Genomic DNA, 21,667 nt, shown 5'->3' with positions numbered 1-21,667 from the left:
GATTTCCCCTCTATGACTTTTCTGGGGACAACCCAAAATTTGGGATTTTCTTTTAATTTCACTTTCAATGATAATGGTAAATAGGACAAATAAAGAGGGTGAATCTGCTTAATGGGGGTCACAGACAGCAATAAAAACTGAATGCTGTTCTAATCACTCTCCACTCTATCCAAAACAAACAAAAAAGTTTTGTCTTTAGTTATACTTTAATGTTTATTTAACAATCTTTACAGCTCCTTCCAGTACAACACCTTTTTCTTCAGTAAGATCCAAGTTTTTATTAACAAGCAAATTAAAGAAGTTCAGCTGCAGAGTATCTTTTCAGATGGGTCATGTTAAAGAGTCTGCACTTACCATCCTCTTCTCTCCGCCAGCCCTCTCCACAATGAGTCTGTCCTGACCATCCTCTCTATGAGCTTCTTCCACAACATGCCATCTGAGGTCACTCGGTACCACTCCTTGCAAACCAGCTCTGCTGAACACAGTGATTTTGCATCCAGGTAGGACAGAATATTTTCCGCTATGTGATCCAGTCCGCGCGCTGGAAAGGCAGCATTAATAAAATGAGTCATAGATAAGACATAGACGACTATAGCTTTCTTAAATTGCTTTCTCACTCTTGTTCCTTCAGACATTAATAATTCACAGGGAAGCATTCAAAGTTTACTCCTATAAAATTCCTGCAATGGTTTTTCCTGTAACAAATGGACCAAATGTTTGCACTAAATCAAAAACAATCCAAATGTCTCAAGCTTGTCATGTTATGGAAACATTTACGCACATCTGTAAGTGCTGTCAAAGAACCCTTACATATAATCACATATATGGTTCATGGTTCTTTAACTGCATTAGCTGTGGAACTATTAGTCAGGTCAGTTGATTTCTGAGGAAGTAAGGGGTGAAAACAATCTGCATGGCTTTCCAAAAATTACGTAACAAGGAGATACTGTGCATGCAAAGTATTAATCAGACAGCAGCCAAAGAGTCCTTGGTTTCAAGTCAAGCCATGTGGGACCCAAGAGATGTTACGAAGACTATGCTTACAGGTCGCAAAAAGCGCCTTTAGAAAGAAGATACACTATATGGTCAAATATATTGGACACCTGCCTTTACACGCACATGAACTTTGATGGCATCCCAGTCTTAGTCCGTAGGATTCAATATTGAGTTGGCCCACCCTTTGCAGCTATAACAGCTTCAACTCTTCTAGGAAGACTGTCCACAAGGTTTAAGAGTGTGTCTATGGGAATGTTTGGCCACTCCTCTAAAACCGCATTTGTGAGATCAGGCCTGGCTCGCAATCTCCGCTCTAATTTATTCCAAAGGTGTTCTATCGTGTTGAGGTCAGGACACATTGCAGGCTATTTAAGTTCCTGCACCCCAAACTGGCTCATCCAGGTCTTTATGGACCTTGCTTTGTGTGCTAGTGAGCAGTAATGTTTTAACAGGAAGGGGCCATCCCCAAACTGTTCCCACAAAGTTGGAAGCATGAAATTATCCAAAATGTCTTGGTATGCTGATGCAATAAGAGTTCCCTTCACTGGAACTAAGGGGCCAAGCCCAACCCCTGAAAAACAGCCCCAGACCATTTTGGATAATTGGATAATTTCAAATAATTTGGACCAGTGCACAAAGCAAGGTCCATAAAGACATGGATGAGCGAGTGTGGGGTGGAGGAACTTGACTGGCCTGCACAGAATTCTGACCTCAACCCAAAAGAACACCCTTAGGATGAATTAGAGTGGAGACTGCAAGCCAGACCTTCTTGCCCAACATCAGTGCCTGATCTCACATAGTTACATAGTAGGTGAGGTTGAAAAAAAAAAGACACAAGTCCAACCTATGCGTGTGATTATATGTCAGTATTACATTGTATATCCCTGTACGTTGCGGTTGTTCGGGTGCTTATCTAATAGTTTTTTGAAACTATTGATGCCCCCCGCTGAGACCACCGCCTCTGGAAGGGAATTCCACATTCTTGCCGCTCTGACAGTAAAGAACCCTCTACGTAGTTTAAGGTTAAACCTCTTTTCTTCTAATTTTAATGCGTGGCCACGTGTCTTGTTAAACTCCCTTCCGCGAAAAGGTTTTATCCCTATTTTGGGGTCACCAGTATGGTATTTGTAAACTGAAATCAACCCCTCTGAAGCGTCTCTTCTCCAGAGAGAATAAGTTCAGTGCTCGCAACCTTTCTTTAAAACTAATGTCCTCCACGCCCTTTAATTAGCTTTGTTGCCCTTCTTTGTACTCGCTCCATTTCCAGTACATCCTTCCTGAGGACTGGTGCCCAGAACTGGACAGCATACTCAATGTGCGGCCAGACCAAAGAGTCTTGTAGTGTAGCAGAATTATCACTTCACCCCTGGAGTTAATCCCTATTTTGACTCATGTCAATATTCTGTTTGCTTTGTTAGCAGCAGCTTGGCATTACATGCCATTGCTGAGCCTATCATCTACTAACACCCCCAAGTCCTTTTCCATCCTAGATTCCCACAGAAGTTCTCCCCCTAGTGTATAGATTGCATTCATATTTTTGCCACCCAAATGCATTTTACATTTTTCTACATTAAACCTCATTTGCTGTGTAGTTGCCCACCCCAATTAAATAGGATTGGTCCCAGCACTGAACCCTGTGGGACCCCACTACCCACCCCTGACCATTCCGAGTATTGCCCATTTATCACCACCCTCTGAACTCACCCTTGTAGCCAGGTTTCAATCCATGTACTCACCCCATGGTGCATGCCAAGGGACCTAATTTTGTACAGTAAACACTTATGGGGAACTGTGTCAAATGCTTTTGCAAAATCCAGATACACCACGTCTATGGGCCTTCCTTTATCTAGATGGCAACTCACCTCCTTATAGGTTAAAAGATTGGTTTGGCAAAACGATTCTTCATGAATCCAAGCTACTTACTGTTACTGTTTTCATTACTAAAATCTTGTATACAGTCCCTTATCATCCGCTCCAAAAGCTTGTATACTATTGATGTTAGGCTAACTGGTCTGTAATTCTCACAAATGTGCTTCTGGAAGAATGGTCAAACATTCCCAAAGGCATACTCCTAAACCTTGTGGACAGCCTAACCAAAAGAGCTGTAACTGTTATAGCTGCAAAGGGTGGGCCAAGTCAATATTTAACCCTACAGACCAAGACTGGGATGCCTTTATAGTTTATATGCGTGTAAAGGCCAATACTAAAAAAAAACAAGGAGGAGGAAAATAATAGTTAAAGGGAGAAGGGGGATTTAAAGCCCTCTCCTTTACCTTAAACACCTCCTATTCAATGGCCATTGTTGGGGTCCTCTCAAGTTTGAGGAAAAGGCTAAAGTCACTGGAGGGGACGGAAGGGACTGGGTTAGCAGTCCCCCCCCCCCCCAGAAAAAACAGCGGTGTGAAATCCTGATGGAGGAATTAGAGGAGTAGCTGGCTTCACAAGGTCAGCAAACCACTAAGACTGGCAGGATGGGAGGTAAGGAGCTTGTATATTTCAATTAAATATGTTTGGGTGTACGTAGCAGCTTGCCAAATGCAAATGTCCACAACTAGTTATGTCAACATGCCTCCAACAGTCAGACGTGAACAATTCTGAAAAAAAATTACCCATGTGGCCATTCTTCCTTAACATGGCAAAATTGAGCAGATCCAAACCAAAAAAAGTTTCTGCTCCCATGATGCTACACTGGCTTCCTCTGTGAAAACACGCTAAGATGATGTAGTATAGGTGTAGGCAAACACACAGTGGTTTTTAGGTATTAGAATATATATCAGATGCACTTGCATGGGACAAAGCAATCCCACATTCTAAAAGAGTGTCCTGCTTTTGCACCAGACTGTATCTCTACTAAAGCAATACAATGATGGAGTACAAACTACAGTATCCATGTGCATCATATATAATCTAATGTGAGCTCAGAGCAGGCAGCGTACACTCAAACACAACTATGGATTGTTATGACTGCAATTTTTTTACGCTGCCTTTTAAAGATATCTGTTTATCAACTATACGAGGGGAAAGAGTTTAAATCCTTTTCAAAACTTGGAGAAGATTTTCAACTACCAGATACTTATCTGTTTTATTACTACCAACTATGTTATGCCATCCGGAAGCAATTTGGCTCCCTAGCTAGTCCTGTTAGTGTGTCTCCCCTAGAGAAACTTTTGCGCACCTTGGGCCCGGACAGATTAATCTCAGATTATCATCTATCCCTCTGTGCCTAAATATTCCCAAGATCAATTGAAATGGATCTCCCATTTGATGAGCAGGATTGCTCAGAATTAGAGCACAATTAAAGTGGGAGTCCACCTAAAAAAAAAATATATATATATTAAAAGCCAGCAGCTACAAATACTGCAGCACGCTGACTTAATAAATGGACACTTACCTTTCCTGGAGTCCAGCGATGTCGGCAGCCAAAGCCAAGCAATCGCTCGGCTCTCGGCTGCTGCCGGTGCCATCCTCTGTGAGGGTATCAGGAAGTGATGCGCTGCGGCTTCACTTCCTGGTTCCCTACTGCACATGCACGAGCTGCGCAGTGCAATGAGAATGGTCCGCACTGTCTCTGGGACCCGTGTGTACCCCAGCAGACAGCGTGGCAGGACAGGAAGAGGCATAGACTCCCAGGTATCTGCACCCCCCCCCCCCCGAAAGGTGTCAAATGTGACACCGGGGGGGGGGGGGGGAAGCAGAGCTTCAATTTTTGTGTGAACCTCTGCAATAAAGTCAATTGTTTATCTCCTCTAAGGATAAAATTATCCAACTGACGCTATTTCACTATAGCTATTTTACCCTGGCCAGATTGCACCGAATGGGCCTTAGCCAAACAGCAACTTGCTTTAGGGGCTGTGGAATGAATGCTGATTTTATACACTGTATATGAAATTGCCCAGTTGTCTCTACGTTCTAGTCAGAGGTAAATTTATTCCTTTCTACTGCTCTTGGATTGCCCAATGTCTTACAGCCTAAAAATTGTTTGCTGGGGATTTTGGCGACTTACAACTTTCTAAATATGACAAGTGCTTGCTGCGCATTCTAAAGTGTGAATTTTAAACACACTCCTGGCTGCTATAGCAGCCAAGAGCGTGAGTAAATTTGTTAAGCCAACTGTCTAATTTCCAGAGGTAGGGATATGGGTGGATGTTACACTTTACATATCGCCGTGCATGCCAGAGTAAGAGAAAGAATTTTAGATCCATTATTCACTGTTAAAGCGGAGGTCGGCCCACCGCTGAAAAAAATTAATAGCCAGCAGCACATTAAGGTCCTGGAGTGACCTAGCCAGTCTCCAGACCTTAAAAGGGGTTGTACGCAATAACTACAACATTTTGTAAGCAACTGGATATCCCGAGGGAGGAGAAATTCAGATTTCACCAAAATACAACACTTTCTTCACAAAATATGGAAAGGGAAACCAGTGCTACCTAGGTTCACTCCCTACGAGTTATGGGCAGGACAAGCCTTGGATCAGAGGGGTGGAACCTCTGTCATATACCAAGCTCTAGCCCAGCAGGCAGACAAAACTCCTTACATGTCAGCATGGGAAACTGATCTTCAAATTCAATGGGATCTTATAAATGGCAGACATATTTCTCCAGAGCCTATAAGGGGATAAAGAATATTTCCCTAATAGAATCCAATCTCAAGGTGTTGACCCGATGGTATCTCACACCTTCTAAATTTGCCCTCATGTATCCTTCCGCAAACCCTCAGTGCTTCAGGGGATGCAAATTGATTGGTTCCATGGCACATATATGGTGGGAATGCCCCAAAATCAGGCCCTACTAGAGGAGGATGTTTAACCTAATCCACAAAGTGATGAACCTCCAGATTTCATGAACCCCCGCAGTAGCCCTTCTGAACGACAACATCCCAGGGGCTCCTAGGTGGAATCGCAAACTAATCCACTTTATTCTACTGGGTGCTAAGCTAACAATTGCCAAGGCCTGGAAACAGCCGGTCTCTTTCTCAGCTGCCAAGTATAAAAAATCATGGCTGATGTCACAAGAGAAATTGACCAGTATTCTACTAGATTCCAAAGCAGTTTGAGTCCACCTGGGAGCCTTGGGCCAAACACGAGGGTATCTCCCTCATCCTCGGGATACAAGCATAACAAGTAAGCCTCATCAATACCCATCTAACCGACTATCTGCTGGGTGGCTCCTAACTCTCTCCCCCTCCCCCCCTTTCTTCTTCCTCTCTTTCCCACTTATTTTTGCTTCCTAAGTTTTAACTTTTTATATACCTTCTCATGTTTTGTCAGACCTCCCTTACTTAGGCATTATGGGGTCCTCTACTATATATTACTTATCTGAAAAATACACATGCCTCCAGGCTTTTCATTAGAGGAGCCTCCCATAGAAGACCTGTGGATGGGTGCTCATACCACCTCATCAGAAGCGATGCTCGCTGCCCTCCACTATAGGCAGCTACAACCCGGAGGTTCCGGGGGTGTTACCCCGGCACAGTCAGATCCCTTTAGGGGTGCCGGGGGAGCTCCCTGAGTCATCTGGAACCAGACATATGACATTGTCTAACCCGTTAGCTCCCACTGCTGTCAACCAAATCCAGCGACATGGGAGACGGGGGGGGGGGCAGGGCCAAGCCTTGCTGTCTGTGTCAATGAACGCAGCAGCAGGACTCGGGAGCACGTCTGCACGAGTGCCCCCTTGGAAAGCAGATTTTGAAGGTGCACTCGATGCGGGGAGGAGCCAGGAGCGTTGCTGGGGGACCCCAGAAGAGGAGGACCGGGCCCACTCTGTGCAAAACCCTTGCACAGAGGAGGTAAGCCTAACATGTTTGTTATTTAAAAAAAAAAAACCTTTACAACCCCTTTAATCCCATAGAAAATATGTGAAGAGAGCTATCAAACATCAGCCTTGAAATCCTAATGACTTGGAGAGGATCTGCAAAGAGGAGTGGGACAAAATCCCTCCTGAGATGTGTGCAAACCTGGTGGCCAACTACAAGAAACGTCTGACCTCTGATTACCATAAAAGGTTTTGCCACCAAGTACCAAGTCATGTTCTGAAAAAAGGGGTCCAATATCTATTTCACTCATTAAAATGCAAATCAATTTATAACTTTTTTGAAATGCGTTTTTCTGGATTTTTTTTTGTTATTCCATCTCTCACTGTTTAAATAAACCTACCATTAAAATTATAGAATGATCATTTCTTTGTCAGTGGGCAAACATACAAAATCAGCAGGGGATCAAATACTTTTTTCCCGTCACTGTATATTGCATTTATGTGCCTTAAATTTAAAGTGGTTGTAAGCCGATTACAACCACCTTAACCTACAGGTAAGCCTAGATTAAGGCTTACCTGTAGGTGCAAGAAATATTTCTCAAACCTAAAAGGTTAAGGAGATATCTGCAGAAATAGCAGCAGTAATGTCTACGGCTCATGTGTCGTAGACCCCGGGTGCAGGCGCACTGTGCGTGCAGTTTCTAACGGCGATCATGCCTTTAATTGCGACACCAGCACGCATGCATGGGAGCGACGTCATTGCTGCACCAGCCAGTCACAGCGCCAGAGCAGCGATACCTGGAAGACACGCAGAGTCAACATGTCAGTGATGGAGGAGGTAAACGAGGGTCGCTTCGGGGGCTTCGATCACAGGTAAGTAATTCACAATGAGCTATTATGCTATGCATACTAGCTCATTATGCCTTAGTCCTGCAGGGTGTTTTTTTTTTTTTTTTTTTTTTAAGAGAGTTTTTACTTCCTCTTTAACTTTAGTCAATTTTTATTCATGTAATTTTGCAGTTCATAAATTGTTTCTCTAATACTGTGTGACATAAAAAATTGGAACTACCACTATTTTATTCTCCAGGGGGGTCTGCATCCAGAAAAATTATAATGTTTGGGGTTTCTTAATTAATCTTCAGGCCTAAAATTATTAAAAAAAAAAAAAAAAAAAAAATCATAAATGGACTGAAGTGGTTAAGACCGTGGAACAGTTACGACGACACAGATGCTTTCCCTATAAGCCACAAAAGATGATTGATAAAATTCTATAAAGAATACATTTAAAAGATCAGCTTTATTTGTGATCAGAAATTGTACGGACTTCTTTGTTTAATATTGAAGCTAAACTTCATCTTTAATTTCTTGTAATATGACTTGTGTGGGGAAAAATGTGTAATTAGTCATTTTTATGAACTAGCTCCACTTTCCTGATCTATCTATCTATATAATATATGGGGTAGGACACATCCATTGAGATGTTAGCATACAGACATATGACAACGTGACAATGGACAACACTAATAAATGGCAATTTAAATTAGGACAACAGAGAACGCGGTCTTAAAAAGGGACCTGCATGTAATGACTTGCTTCATTAACAGCACTAAATCAGAATACCTTCCTGCAATGTCCACTTGCTGGATGACTGGATGAACAAAAATGATCTTCAGTACAAATGGAGCAGTTTAAAAGCAGATTAATGTCCTGTAGTTTGTATTAGTGGCTTCACATTTGCATACAGTAAAGGGGGGTTTTATACACTCTTTAGTAAAAATTGGGCTTGGCTATTAAAATTCTCAACCACCCACTCAAGTCTAATCTCAAGCCAAGTCTCGAAGGAGCAGAAGTCAATAAAACAAGATAGTTGCACTGATAACCTCGGCCTGCGTCTGTTTAGAGGTAAGGGAGTACGAAAATAAAATAAATAAAAGCTCGCAGGAGGTTATTTCTGTACATGGCACATTTTAGTAGCATGATCAGTATATTATGAGTTTCCTCTGATGGGAGGAAGAGAAAAAAAAAAAGCTGCTATTATAAAACTTCCTTTCTTCTGTGCTGATCTTAACTATTTCCCCGCACTACGAGTGAACAGGGATCACATGCACAAGGGGGCAGACTCCATCAGCTGATTCTCATAATAGCATGTAAAATACCATGTATGTCTTATTTTGAATCAATTTAATGTCTGAAAATTAGGAACTCGCTCATACAAATTATTTCTCCACAGCCAAGCTTCACTGTTAACGTATTTTGTAATGTGTAAATCACATGAGACAAATGAAACAAACTAATCTAAATTGTGAAAATTGGAAGTAGTAGTATGGTGGACACTGGTGACTGTATGGGTAGATTATTGTGACACTTAGCTGTGTACGAGAACGATCACTTGGTCACAGTTGCGTATATGGATTAGGCTGGGTACACATGACCCAAGAAGTAAAAAAGAAGGCAACCAGCATTGTGCATTATCCTTAGATAGATTTATAAAAAAAAACAAAAAAAAAACAACTCACAAGCATGTGAAATTAAACCGCAATAAAGAAGCCTTTAAAAGGATGGCAATCGGTCTAGTAGCCACAGTCTTCAGATAACTAAAGAGGTCTTTAAAGGCTTCTATATTGAGGTTTACTTTCACATGCTTGTGAGTAGTTTTTATTTGTTTTTTAATAAATCCATCTAAGGATAATGCACATGGCTGGTGCGCGTTCTTTTTTATTTCTTGTCTGACTGTTAGGATACCCCCATCCTGGAGGACAGCAAGGCCTGAGTCATTATCCATCTTTAACTATAGATCGCCTGATCAACATATTTATGCGCAAGCGTATTTGTTTTCTACACATGACTAGGGATGAGCTCAGGCGCGTTCGAATGGTCCACGGGCAGAGCCCGCCAGGAAGTTGGCGCAGCGCTGCGCTAATCACAGGCAGTGAGACATTGCCCAATCTCTGCAGCCGTGCATCGGGGCAATGCCTCACTGCCTGTGATTAGCGCAGCGCCGACTTCCTGGCGGACCATGCAAACATGCCTGAGCTCATCCTTACACATGACCCAACTCTGGTTCGAAGCTGACCAGCTCAACTTTAAAGTGGTATTAAACTCAAAAAAACTAAAATGTAATCTATTGTAGCCTGCCAATCCTTAAAAGGTGGAAACTGCATTCCATTTCTGTTGAGGATTTTTTCCCTTTATTTTCACCTGGCGATGCAGCCAGTAACACACTTCCTGTCTTAGGGTATCTCAACGCTAAATGGAGTAGCAACGGGAACACCTCTGGACAGCTGTATGGTATTTTCTATATATAAAGGGCAAGGGGGTACCACATCCATATGAAATTGCTAATGAAAAAAGGGTAACGTTGGAGTGGACTTTATAGGTACCAGAAAAGGAATACAAAATATTATTAGAAAAATAATTAATTTATTAAACATAGATATAAAAAATTGACAATATAACATTAAAAGCAGATAGTGTTGGCTTCCAATAGAATAAGCCACACATAATATGTGTATTGCTCCCTGTTGCTGCTTGAATATGGCAGGTCGATGTTTCGCTTTCACTTCCTCAGGACCTATATGCAGAGCACCAAGCAGAGGGATTCTGCATAAGAAAGGGGAAATAATCATACTTCAAATATGGACAATGGGTACAGATATACATATCAAAAGGTGAGATGTCCCATGAAGACATATAAGTGAAGCATAGAGAAAACCACTCACTTAGAACAGCATAACTCTCATACACATAACATACCCCACGCCATCCCCAGATGCCTGGATGGTACCAAAAAATCACAAGGATACCCAGAGGGATGAATTAAAAATCTACATAATATAAAAATATGCATTCTATAAATAATCCAAAAACCTTGGGATGGAATTAGAAAAAAATAATAATAGGAGGTAGCCCTAAATTCAGCAAATACTCACTAGGCTATGGAGATGTAAGAGTTTCAATATCAAGCCTAGCGGATGTAAGTGTACCAGACTGGACTCAAGGAAGACAGAGACAGGACACCAAAAAAAAGAAAAAAAATTCTTCCCCCTGCTGGTGATCATTTTTCATTGCAGGTGATACCAGCATTAGCGTGGCCTGGCTGTGTACCTGAGATAACCAGTGGAGCAGTTTATTATTTGTTCCTAAAGGGAATCTGACACTTCAATAATTGCTGGAGAGCGTTTTGGCCTGCTTTTAAGGTACTAAGTAAAGCTTATTGCTACTGTTGCCTACTACAGCAGTGTAACGCTGCTGGACTCCTTGTGACAGGTTTGTGAAATTAATCTTGCATTGTTGCTTAGGATCCTCTTCTGCTCATTACTTATGTTTCAGTAATAGGCTGTCATTATGCAATTGACACTAGATATTTGGTCTTTTAGATTCTCTATCTGGAGCTACAGGCTATTTTCTTAATGTGTGTTTGTGCCTTATCAGCATAGGGCCCTGAAATATACTAACCAGGAGACCTCTGATGAGTCTGTATTTAGGGCTATTCCTACTAATATATTATACTTAAGTCCAGTTGGAGATCTTATATTGTGTCATATTTCTCTATAGATGGCCACATACTATGTCCTATGGAGATGCTTTTCCTGCATATGTTCTGAGGCTTCATCATTTTCTTTTGAGGTAACCTCTGTTCATTTCTTAATGACCTTACTGGGGTTCTTTAGCTGTCTACACTTCTGACGGACTTTTTTTTCCACTTTAGCCCACAGCCACGGTCCTTGCATCTAGAGTCCAGTCTGGTACACTTACACCGCTAGGCTTGATATTGAAACTCTAACATCTCCATAGCCAAGTAAGTATTTTCTGAATTTAGGGCTACTTATTATTATAAATTTTTTCGAATTCCATCCCAAGGTTTTTGGATTATTTATAGTATGCATATTTTTATATTATGTCGATTTTTGATTGATCCCTCTGGGTATTCTTGTGATTCTTGGTACCATCCAAGCACCCTGGCATGTAATGCGTACAAGAGTTATGACGTTCTAAGTGAGTAGGTTCCTCCATGCATCACTTATATGTCTTTATGGGACATCTCACCTTTTGATATGTATATCTGCATCCATTGTCCATATTTGAAATATGATTATTTCCCCTTTCTTATGCAGAATCTCTCTGCTTGGTGCCCGGCGTATAGGTCCTGAGGAAGCAAAAGCGAGAAAAAGTCGAGCAATACTCATACTATGTGTGGCTTATTCTATTGGACGCCAACACTATCTGCTTTCAATGTTATATTGTCAATTTTTTATGTGTTTAATAAATGTATTATTTTTCAAATAATATTTTGTATTCCTTTTCTGGTACCTATAAAGTCCGCTCCAACGTACTGTAGTTTTTATCTAAACCCAGGAACTAAAAAATGTATATATTGCAGCTTACCAGTCCTTAGATGTGATGACTGCATTAGTTTCCTTTTTAGTTTCACTTGGTGACCTGGACAGTCAAACCCCCTCTCGGTGGCTACACTCACTCCTCCACTCTATAGTAATGCAGCATAGCCCCCTCTCTTGGTGGCTACACTCACTACTCCACTCTATGGTAATGCAGCATAGCCCCCTCTCTTGGTGGCTACACTCACTACTCCACTCTATGGTAATGCAGCATAACCCCCTCTCTTGGTGGCTACACTCACTACTCCACTCTATGGTAATGCAGCATAGCCCCCTCTCTTGGTGGCTACACTCACTACTCCACTCTATGGTAATGCAGCATAGCCCCCTCTCTTGGTGGCTACACTCACTACTCCACTCTATGGTAATGCAGCATAGCCCCCTCTCTTGGTGGCTACACTCACTACTCCACTCTATGGTAATGCAGCATAACCGCCCTTGGAGAGCAGCATTATCTATCTAGAGAGATCTGTGAGGTTTTGTTCAACCCAATGGTTCTTCAGGAAAAAAAAAAAACCCCCAAAAAAAAATTTAAGTGCATATGAAGCTTAAAGAGGCAGTAAACTTTTCTTAAAAAAAATAAAAATTCTCCCTGCAAGGTAATATCATAATGTGTTAGTATAAACTGCACCGCATACTAGCACATTATAAAAACTTTACCTCGAAACAAAGCCCTCCAGTGTGAGCTGTCACAGCTGACAAGGCTTCAATCTTCACCTGGTCTTCCTTCCAGGTTCGCGGGCTCTAACAGCTTGAATGGTTGAGCCACGATGATATCACTCCAGTGGGAGTCTCAGCTACAGCACAGCGCTCTGAAGGAAAGGCACAGGTACGCCGTTCCTTCAGAGCACATACGCCGGGGATGTCTCTGCAGAGACATAAAAAATCTCCTGTAGGTACAAGTGTCCTGTTGGAGTTTACAACCACTTTAAGATGCACTAGCAGATTTGGATGGACTTGACTAACAAACTGAAGCTATACTCCAGCTAACGCCTTTTAAGAAGTTACAGCATCGGTATTTTCATCCTTTTGAGATAAACGTTTTACATAAATGAATAAAAGTAGACCATTGTAAGCACCCCTGACAGTGTTAAATGGTTTGTCTCAGTACTCTGTGCTGAATAGCTTGTTCTGTTAAAAAGGAACTGAAATCCCACTTTCAAAAATAGGAGAAATCTACCTGTCGGCTCTCAGTCTTTAGAATGTAAACGGAGCTGTCGTGCGGCTCAGTTTACATTGCAGCTCAGCTTCTATGTGCTGGGATGACTGCACCCCTGTGCATGCGCACGAGTAACGTCATCCGATGCCTGCCAATGAAGATGGCCACAGCCTGGCACTTGGAGGAGATCAAGTAGAAAATGCCGATTCAGTTAGTTGGATCGCTGAAGGAGAAGTATTTGCAGTGTAGCTCTGCTTTAACCACTTGCTGACCGGCCACAGTACATATATAGTGTGGCTGGGTGGCATGTACATGATGTAGACCATTTTGCCTGCTTGGATCCCCCCCTACTCGGGGCTGATCACAGTATCAACACAGCAGTTATATATAAATTCAATCATAACAGCTGTTTACTAAGCTGTAACTGGCCCATAGCTATCACTTGGGACCTGGGCCAGTCACAGCACCCTGAACCACTAGTGATCACAACTGTCATGTATGGTTAACCCATTTATGACAGCTGAGACCATTGCTGTTACAATGATCTTCTAACAGCAAAGTGTAAACAAAAAAAAACCCTGATTTTTTTTCAAAATCCCCTTATTTTTTTTTGATTACACTGCAAAAAAATTATAAAAAAAAAAAAAACAGTGACCAATTGCCACCTATTGAAAAGATAAAAAATGTCATGTGTGTAGAGTGTTGCATGACCGTGCAATTGCCAGTTAAAGTAGTGCAGTGCTGAAAAGCAGGTCATGAAGGGGGTAAAACCTTCCGCAGCTAAAGTGGTTAAAGGAAGTTGAAAAATAACAGACTTACTGAACAGATCACCAGGTGAAAATCAAGGAAACAAAGTTTTAAAAAAGAAAATGAATGCAGTCACAACATCTAAGAATTTGTAAGCTGCAATACTGTTTTATTGTGTAGAAGGAAATTAATGAATGAAATTGATGATTAGGATCTTTGATTGCAAAGCTTCCAAACAGTTCTTCCCATTGTGAAGGAAGAACAATCTTCTGTTTAAAGCAGTATAAATGAATGTACTCATCAGCTATTGACTATTCATGCTGCTCCATTATGAAAAGCATAATACTTACTTTTGGTAACGTGGCATTGGCAGAAATTCATTAACAGACATAGGATTTTTAGATGAGATAACAAACTTCACTTTCTAGATGGTCAATATTTTTATAAGGAAGGACAGCCATTCATACTCCATTCAGAGCATGATTATTGGAAATATAAGTAATTATAATGACCTATAACCCCATGCTACACAATTCTTTCCTGTATAGGTAACTGTAGAAAAATAGTGGGCGGTAGAGATTTTTAAGAAGAATCTATTGACATTAGGAGGACAGCAGAAACACCGGCACACAGCCCAATGTCTTATCTCAGCAGAGCAATTTTCTGAGACCACCCGACATTACCAACTGAGCCGGGGTGTGTATGCTGCAGCCTAAAAGGTAACGGACACACTCACCAGATCTTTAAAAAAAAAAAAAAAACATTTTGGTTGACTACCTATAGTTCACAGGTCAATGAGAAAAGTCAGCTACAGGTGGTCCCCGAGTTACACACAAGAAAAGGTCAGTAGGATTGTTCTTAAGTTGAATTTGTATGCAAGTCGCAACAGGTACATTTTTTTAATTGTAGCTCCAGCCCAAAAAAATATTTTTTATTTTTTTTGGATAGCAGAGGGAAGGGTTAACAACCCCTCCAACATTTGTTTTGCTGTCTATGCCCCTGTTCAGAAAATTTCACCTCACTTTCTGTCCCAATGACTATTGTTGTGAAAACAAGGATTGGTGATAGACCTTTTCCCCCATGATATCTCTTATGCCGCATACGCACGATCAGAATTTTGGTCGGAAAAAGCTCAGATGGTTTTCCCAACGGATGCATACACACGGTCACACCAAACTCCGACCATCAAGAACGCGGTGACATACAACACGTACAACGGGACTAGAAAGGGGAAGTTCAATAGCCAGTAGCCAATAGCTTCTGTCTCGTAGTTGAATCTGAGCATCTGTGAGTTTTTGCATGTTGGAATTGCATAAACACTAACGCATTTTCGGAAAGGAACTTTTTCTGACCGAAAAATCGAGAACATGCTCTCAATCTTTTGCTGGCTGAAAATCGGCCAGCAAAAGTCCAATGGAGCATACAGACGATCGCATTTTCCGACCAAAAAGCTCTCATCTGTCTTTTGCTGGCCGAATTTCCGATCACGTGTACGTGGCATTACAGGAGTCAATTTCCCTTCCTAGGGGTAGATTTCCTCTCACTTCCTGTTGTCTCCCTCTGTTTGTAAGCAGGAGTCATTTGTAAGTCGGATGTTTGTAACCCAGGGACCGCCTGTATAGGTCTTATTCTTATGTTTTATTGCAATGGGTTTTATAATCTGGGGCGTAACCAACATAATATATGTGCATGTAATAAAATAGCTCTGAACAGCGAGTCTGATTTAATTTGAATGATGTAAAACCCATTGAGAATATACTAAAATTAGGTCAACAATTGTAGACTCTTTCTCTAAACATATTTTAGGCACTGTGATTAACTGATGAATGGAGACCAGAAGAATACAGGTCCCTAGCCTTCTGCCTGACACTCTCCATACTTGCCTATTCCTCTCTTGTCTAATGAAATTGTAAATCTGAAATGTTATTTGTGTTTTAAGCTGTTAACTGCAGCGGAACATCTTGAGCCAAGCTGATCTATGTAATAAACTTCATCGTAAAACATATGATTGACACAGGGTGTATCCCAAGAGATTCCAGAGCAGCTGAAAGCTTAATTGCATCTGCTTTTGTGGTGGACAAGTGGTGCACCCCAGGGGCTTAAACCATTAAAATCTCACCAGCCCAGAGGGACAACTGGCCCCCAGCCACCCAACCCAGCTGACAACTGACTGTGCGTAAACGCCATTAAAACTTAATACTTTGGTGCGTGTCTTTGCTTCTGTAGAGGCAGGCTAGCTTTGGTTTAACTATCTGCTGGTCACTAACAAAGCAGGCACTTTCAGTGCTTTGGTACATTTGGCTTAAAAAAAAAAAGAAAAAAAAAAGAATAGACTGCCTATTCTTCAGCTGTGCGTTTAACTTTCAAGCACATATTACTGAAGTCGATTTTGCCCAAGTTCTAAATGCCCAACAGCCTCTGTGTGTGAATGTAAAAAAGTGTTCACTTCTAAACTGGCTCTACTGATGCTGCTTATGGTGCAATTTAATACATATAGCGAACGCAGAACTTTATTGAGTCAAGCAACTTTTATGCCCCCCCCTCCAAATTTATTATATATATATATATATATATATATATATATATATATATATATATACACATACATATACACATACACATACATATACACACACACGTACACACCCACACGTGCGCGCACACCCACACGCGCACACACCCACATGCGTGGATTTCCTCTGGGTACTCCGGTTTCCTCCCACACCCCAAAGACATGCTGGAAGGTCAACTGGCTCTTGTCTAAATTGGCCCTAATATGTGTATGTATGAATGTGAGTTAGGGACCTAAGCCATTGTACACACTGTCGGACATTCCGACAACAAAATCCGTCGGATTTTGTCTGAAACTGGTGTTGCATACACACGGTCTGACAAAGTTGTCGGAAAATCTGATCGTACGTAACGTGATGATGTTATTTCGTTACGACGGGACTACGTTCAGGCTAGTAGCCAATAGGTTTGGTCTAGGAATTTGATCTGAGCATGCGTGGCACTTTGTCCGATCGTAATTCTCTACACACAATCGGACAAAGTCCAATTGGATCTTGTTGTCGGAAAGTTTTATAGCCCAGCTCTAAAACTTTGTTCGTCAGAAACAGTCCGATGGAGCCCACACACAGTCGGATTACCCGACAACACGGTCCGATCGGACATTTTCCGACGGAATGTCTGACCGTGTGTACAAGGGCTTAGACTGTAAGTTAGGGACTGATGTGACTTACAATATACACATACACACACACACACAGTGGGGGTTATTTACTAAAGGAAAATCCACATTTCACTGCAAGTGCACTTGAAGTAAAGTCGCTGTAGATCCGAGGGGGATATGCAAGGAAAAAAAACCCAGCATTTTAGCTTGCATGTGACTGGATGATAAAATCAGCAGAGCTTCCACTCATTTCAACCTGATGGAGCTTGAGAGGTCCTGCAGAGAAGCATGTGAGAAACTGCCCAAAAATAGGTGTGCCAAGCTTGTAGCACCATCCTCAAAAAGACTCGAGGCTCTAACTGGTGCCAACAAGTATTGAGCAAAGATCTGAATGTGATCACACAAAAAATCAAAATCAATCGGTAATCACATGGGAATATCGATAATCACATGGGAAAGTCCACATATAATCACAAATAAAGTCCTCTGTAATGTGACTGGTGCACAAAGGATGTGATGAGAATTCTTCAGAAAAGATAGGCGTTTCGCTAGTCAGGTACAACCCAGTATGTCAGCTTGTCTGGAGATAACAGGAGTAGATAAAATACTCTTACCAAATATGATGGACTCACACGGTCTTACGACAGTTGAGTCGGAAACGCTTGGGGTCCAGACCTAGGACCAGGTGGTAGATTGTTGGGGGTCCGGTCATTGATTTTGATTTTTTGTGTGATCACATTCGGATCTTCCTTATGGGACCACACATTCACCTAATAGAAGCGCTACACTATTATTTGTTTTAATTGTTTAACTTTGTTTGTTTGAAGTGTTGGCAGCTGTTTTTTCACTTGTTCACTTGTTTTTTGGTTAATTCGATATAGCGCAGTGTTTTCCCCTATTTTTGCCAAGTATTGAGCAAAGGCTGTGAATACATATGTACATAGGATTTTTTTTTTTGTATAAATTTGCAAAGATTTCAAACAAACTTCTTTTATGTTGTCATTATGGGGTATTAATTGTAGAATTGTGAAGAAAATAATGAATTTAATCTATTTTGGAATAAGACTGTAGGCATAATAACATGTGGAAAAAGTGAAGCGCTGTGAATACTTTCCGGATGCACTGTAAATGTGTGTTGGTGCCATTTAGGCTAAATGGCAAGACATTACCACAAAAGGTGCACAAATGTAAAGTTGTATAAAAAAAAAAAAAAAAAAAAAAAAATTTTAACCACTTTCATACAAGACCATTTTGCTGGCTTAAGACCAGACCACTTTTTGCAATTCGGCACTGCGTCGCTTTAACTGACAATTGCGCAGTCGTGGGACGTGGCTCCCAAACAAAATTGATGTCCTTTTCCCCCCCCCACAAATAAAGCTTTCTTTTGGTGATATTTGATCACCCCTGCGGTTTTTATTCTTTGTGGTATAAACAAAAATAGAGCGACAATTTTGAAAAAAGGCATTATTTTTTACTTTTTGTTATAATAAATATCCCCCAAAAATATATAAATAAATGTTTTTTCCTCAGTTTAAGCCGATAAAAAAAAAATCACAATAAGCGATTATTGATTGGTTTGTGCAAAATTTATAGCGTTTACAAAATAGGGGATAGTTTTATGGCATTTTTATAATTTTTTTTTTACTAGTAATGGCGGCGATCAGCGTTTTTATTGTGACTGCGACATTAGTGTCATTTATACAGCAATCAGTGCTATACAAATGCACTGATTCCTGTGTAAATGACACTGGCGGTGAAGGGGTTAACCAGGGGGTGGTAGTGTAGGGGTTAAGTGTGTCCTAGGTGGGTGTTATAAACTGTGGGGGGCTGGGCTGTGTGTTAGTGAACACTGATCTCTGCTCCAATCACAGGGAGCAGAGATTAGTGTCACTTGTTGCTAGGCAGAACAGGGAGATGCTGTTTACAACGGCATCTCCCCATTCAGCCTCCCCGTGAGACGATTGCGGGTATCCCCACGGCGATGGAGTCCGCGGGGCCCGCGACCGGACTCACGGGGGTCCCGAGCCTCGTGCGCGCATGCAGCCGGCGGCGCTCACGCGATGGCAGGGCGGCAAATACAAATGGACGTACCTGTACGCCAATATGCCTGCCCGTGCCATTCTGCCGATGTACATCGTCGTGTGCCGCTCGGGAAGTGGTTAATTACATTTTAATAAACCTTTTCTTGAAGATTCAGTTCCACTTTAATATAATGAGGTTATTTACTCGTCATTTCTTTGTTTTAATACTGGTTTCACAAATGTGAAACCAGTATTAAAAAAAAGAAACGACAAGAGTAAATAACCTGATCATATTAAAGTGGAACTGAATCTTCAAGAAAAGGTTTATTAAAATTTCATTAAAACTTTTTTATTGCAGAGGAGTCATTCTCTGTCTTTTCTGCAACAAAACAAATGTATCTATCTGTTTAGTGTCTTTTTTTAAACGTCCTCTGAGCTGCACATGCTCACTCAGTGTGGCATGAATGATTGCCATGGTCATGTGCGAGAGTCAGATCATCCCAGCCAGAAAAGCAAAGAATCTGAAAACCTGGCACCTGGAGGAAGCTTGGGGTAAAGATGTCAGTGGCCGGCAAGTGATCCAGCATTTGGATTGCTGAAAAGGAGGCAAGTAATCGGCAGACTGTAGTTCCACTTTAATCTCGGCTAACGTTCTTCCTAAAATGCAACTTTACTAATTTAATAAGTAGTCCCTTTTTTTTTTTTTAAGGAATGCTAGTCAATGTAGTCTTTAATAATGGAAAACAAAACAAATTTCTTATGTCCACTTTTCACACGACCACGTTTCATATATCTTAGTTATCTTCTAACATCCATATGTTTTTGTGGGTGACGCTACATGACTACTGCTTCAGTGGAGTCAATGAAAGCCATTCTTTGAGCATATGTTCACATGGAAGTGCTTCCCTGTGCTTTTTCCTGCATGGACTAGTACATTCCAAATATAGTACTACATAATACAGCATGGACCCAAGGTGTGGTTAAAAAAAAATGAAGGTCGTGCCATTTGGGGTGCTGTAGATACATCCACTCTTGGCTTTAATAAAAACTGTTCAACCGGAGCCAACATGGAAAATTGTGGGTCAAGTTTGTCCTGCAGTTCGTAACCAAAAAGGTGAAAACTAGCCTGTTCTTTATGAAATGTAATGTATGCATAAGATATCAAAGAAAAATATAACAGAAACAAAAGTATAACTATAGGCAAACATTTTTAAAAATTTGCGAAGTATCCAAATACATCAGTGAAAGTAAACAAAATCACACATTTTGGGTTGTCCCCAGAAAAGTAAAAGAGGGGAAATTTTCCAGTGGGAGCACTAGTTCTGCTGACCTGGGGCTCCCTTCAAATTAAGGGAGTGCTCCCACTGGAAGATTTCCCATCTTTTACTTTTCTGAGGACAACCCAAAATTTGTGATTTTGTTTACTTTCACAGATAATGGTAAACAGGACATATAGAGAGGAGGTATCTCATAAAAGGGGGCAGTTAGCAATAAAACCCAACAGGTGTTCTAATACCATTCAACTCTATTCAAAACAAAAAAAAAAAAAATGCCTTTAGTTATACTTTAAAAAGGAAAAAAATATATTCCTGCTAAAGGAAAGGGAAGAATCCCAGCAGGGAGCTCTGGTCCTTACTCCTAGATACTAGGCAAAAAGCAGAGCTGCCTTCAACAGATGGGGGGTTTGGCGGCCATCGCTCAACAGTACTTTTGTTCTTTTTGTCCTACTACTCCTGGAGGTGGTGCAATAACCAGTCAAGATTCAAGTACTTGTATCCTTCAACGAGCGGAAGAAAAATAAGTTCTAATGTTAACATGAAACATTTTTCAGTACATACATTTTATATATAAAGGCATATATAGAACACATTTTACCTGGCAGTGCAGTGATAAAGTCCCTTTGCAACATTGGTTTAAGGTAAGTATTTATGTGTCCATGTTGATAGTGGCACATCCGGGAGATGAGATGCTCAACAAACTCTACCTGGTCACATTCAGACCACTGCTCAAAGTACTTTACACAAAGCTCCTTCTCCTTCTCGTAGTTTGCGGATAGCTTCCTTTGCTTGGGCACGATCATGCTGGAAGTGCCATTGGCAAGTTTAGTCTGCGGGATAAAAAAAAAATTGATGTCATAATAAATAAATAAAAAGAAGGAACAATAGTACACACCACACAGTTCAAGCATACATAAATTCACAAAATGCATCTGTTACACAACAGGAGAAAAAAAGATTCAGACATATAAACTGTCTGACAGGGAGCATCTATTTACTACTGTCAGCCAGCAAACAGCTCCGTATCCTTGCAAGGAACTCAGAAAGGACATTACCACCCATGCTGGAAGTGCACATAAAATAACAGAGATTGTTAAATGGAAATCCGGAGTGACACTTTAATGCACTTAAATGAATTTCATGATC

General features: G+C 41.1%; 1 protein-coding gene across 4 annotated transcripts in view; it reads right to left on the bottom strand.

The window, feature by feature from the left end:
• BTRC (beta-transducin repeat containing E3 ubiquitin protein ligase) overlaps positions 1 to 21,667 on the bottom strand; it is a 346,883-nt gene that overhangs the window by 82,901 nt on the left and 242,315 nt on the right. For all 4 annotated transcript variants that reach the window (XM_077455333.1, XM_077455336.1, XM_077455334.1 and 1 more), the window contains 2 exons: positions 21,120 to 21,351; positions 355 to 541 (listed from right to left, as the gene is read on the bottom strand). In XM_077455333.1, coding sequence (XP_077311459.1) covers positions 355 to 541; positions 21,120 to 21,351 — 419 coding nt within the window. The remainder of the gene's footprint in view (positions 1 to 354; positions 542 to 21,119; positions 21,352 to 21,667) is intronic.

This window comes from Lithobates pipiens, unplaced genomic scaffold (assembly GCF_037356315.1).
Source record: "Lithobates pipiens isolate NorthernLeopardFrog02 unplaced genomic scaffold, aLitPip1_a1.2 Scaffold_25, whole genome shotgun sequence".
Lineage (NCBI taxonomy): Eukaryota > Metazoa > Chordata > Amphibia > Anura > Ranidae > Lithobates > Lithobates pipiens.
This window is presented reverse-complemented; position numbering and strand designations above follow the sequence as displayed.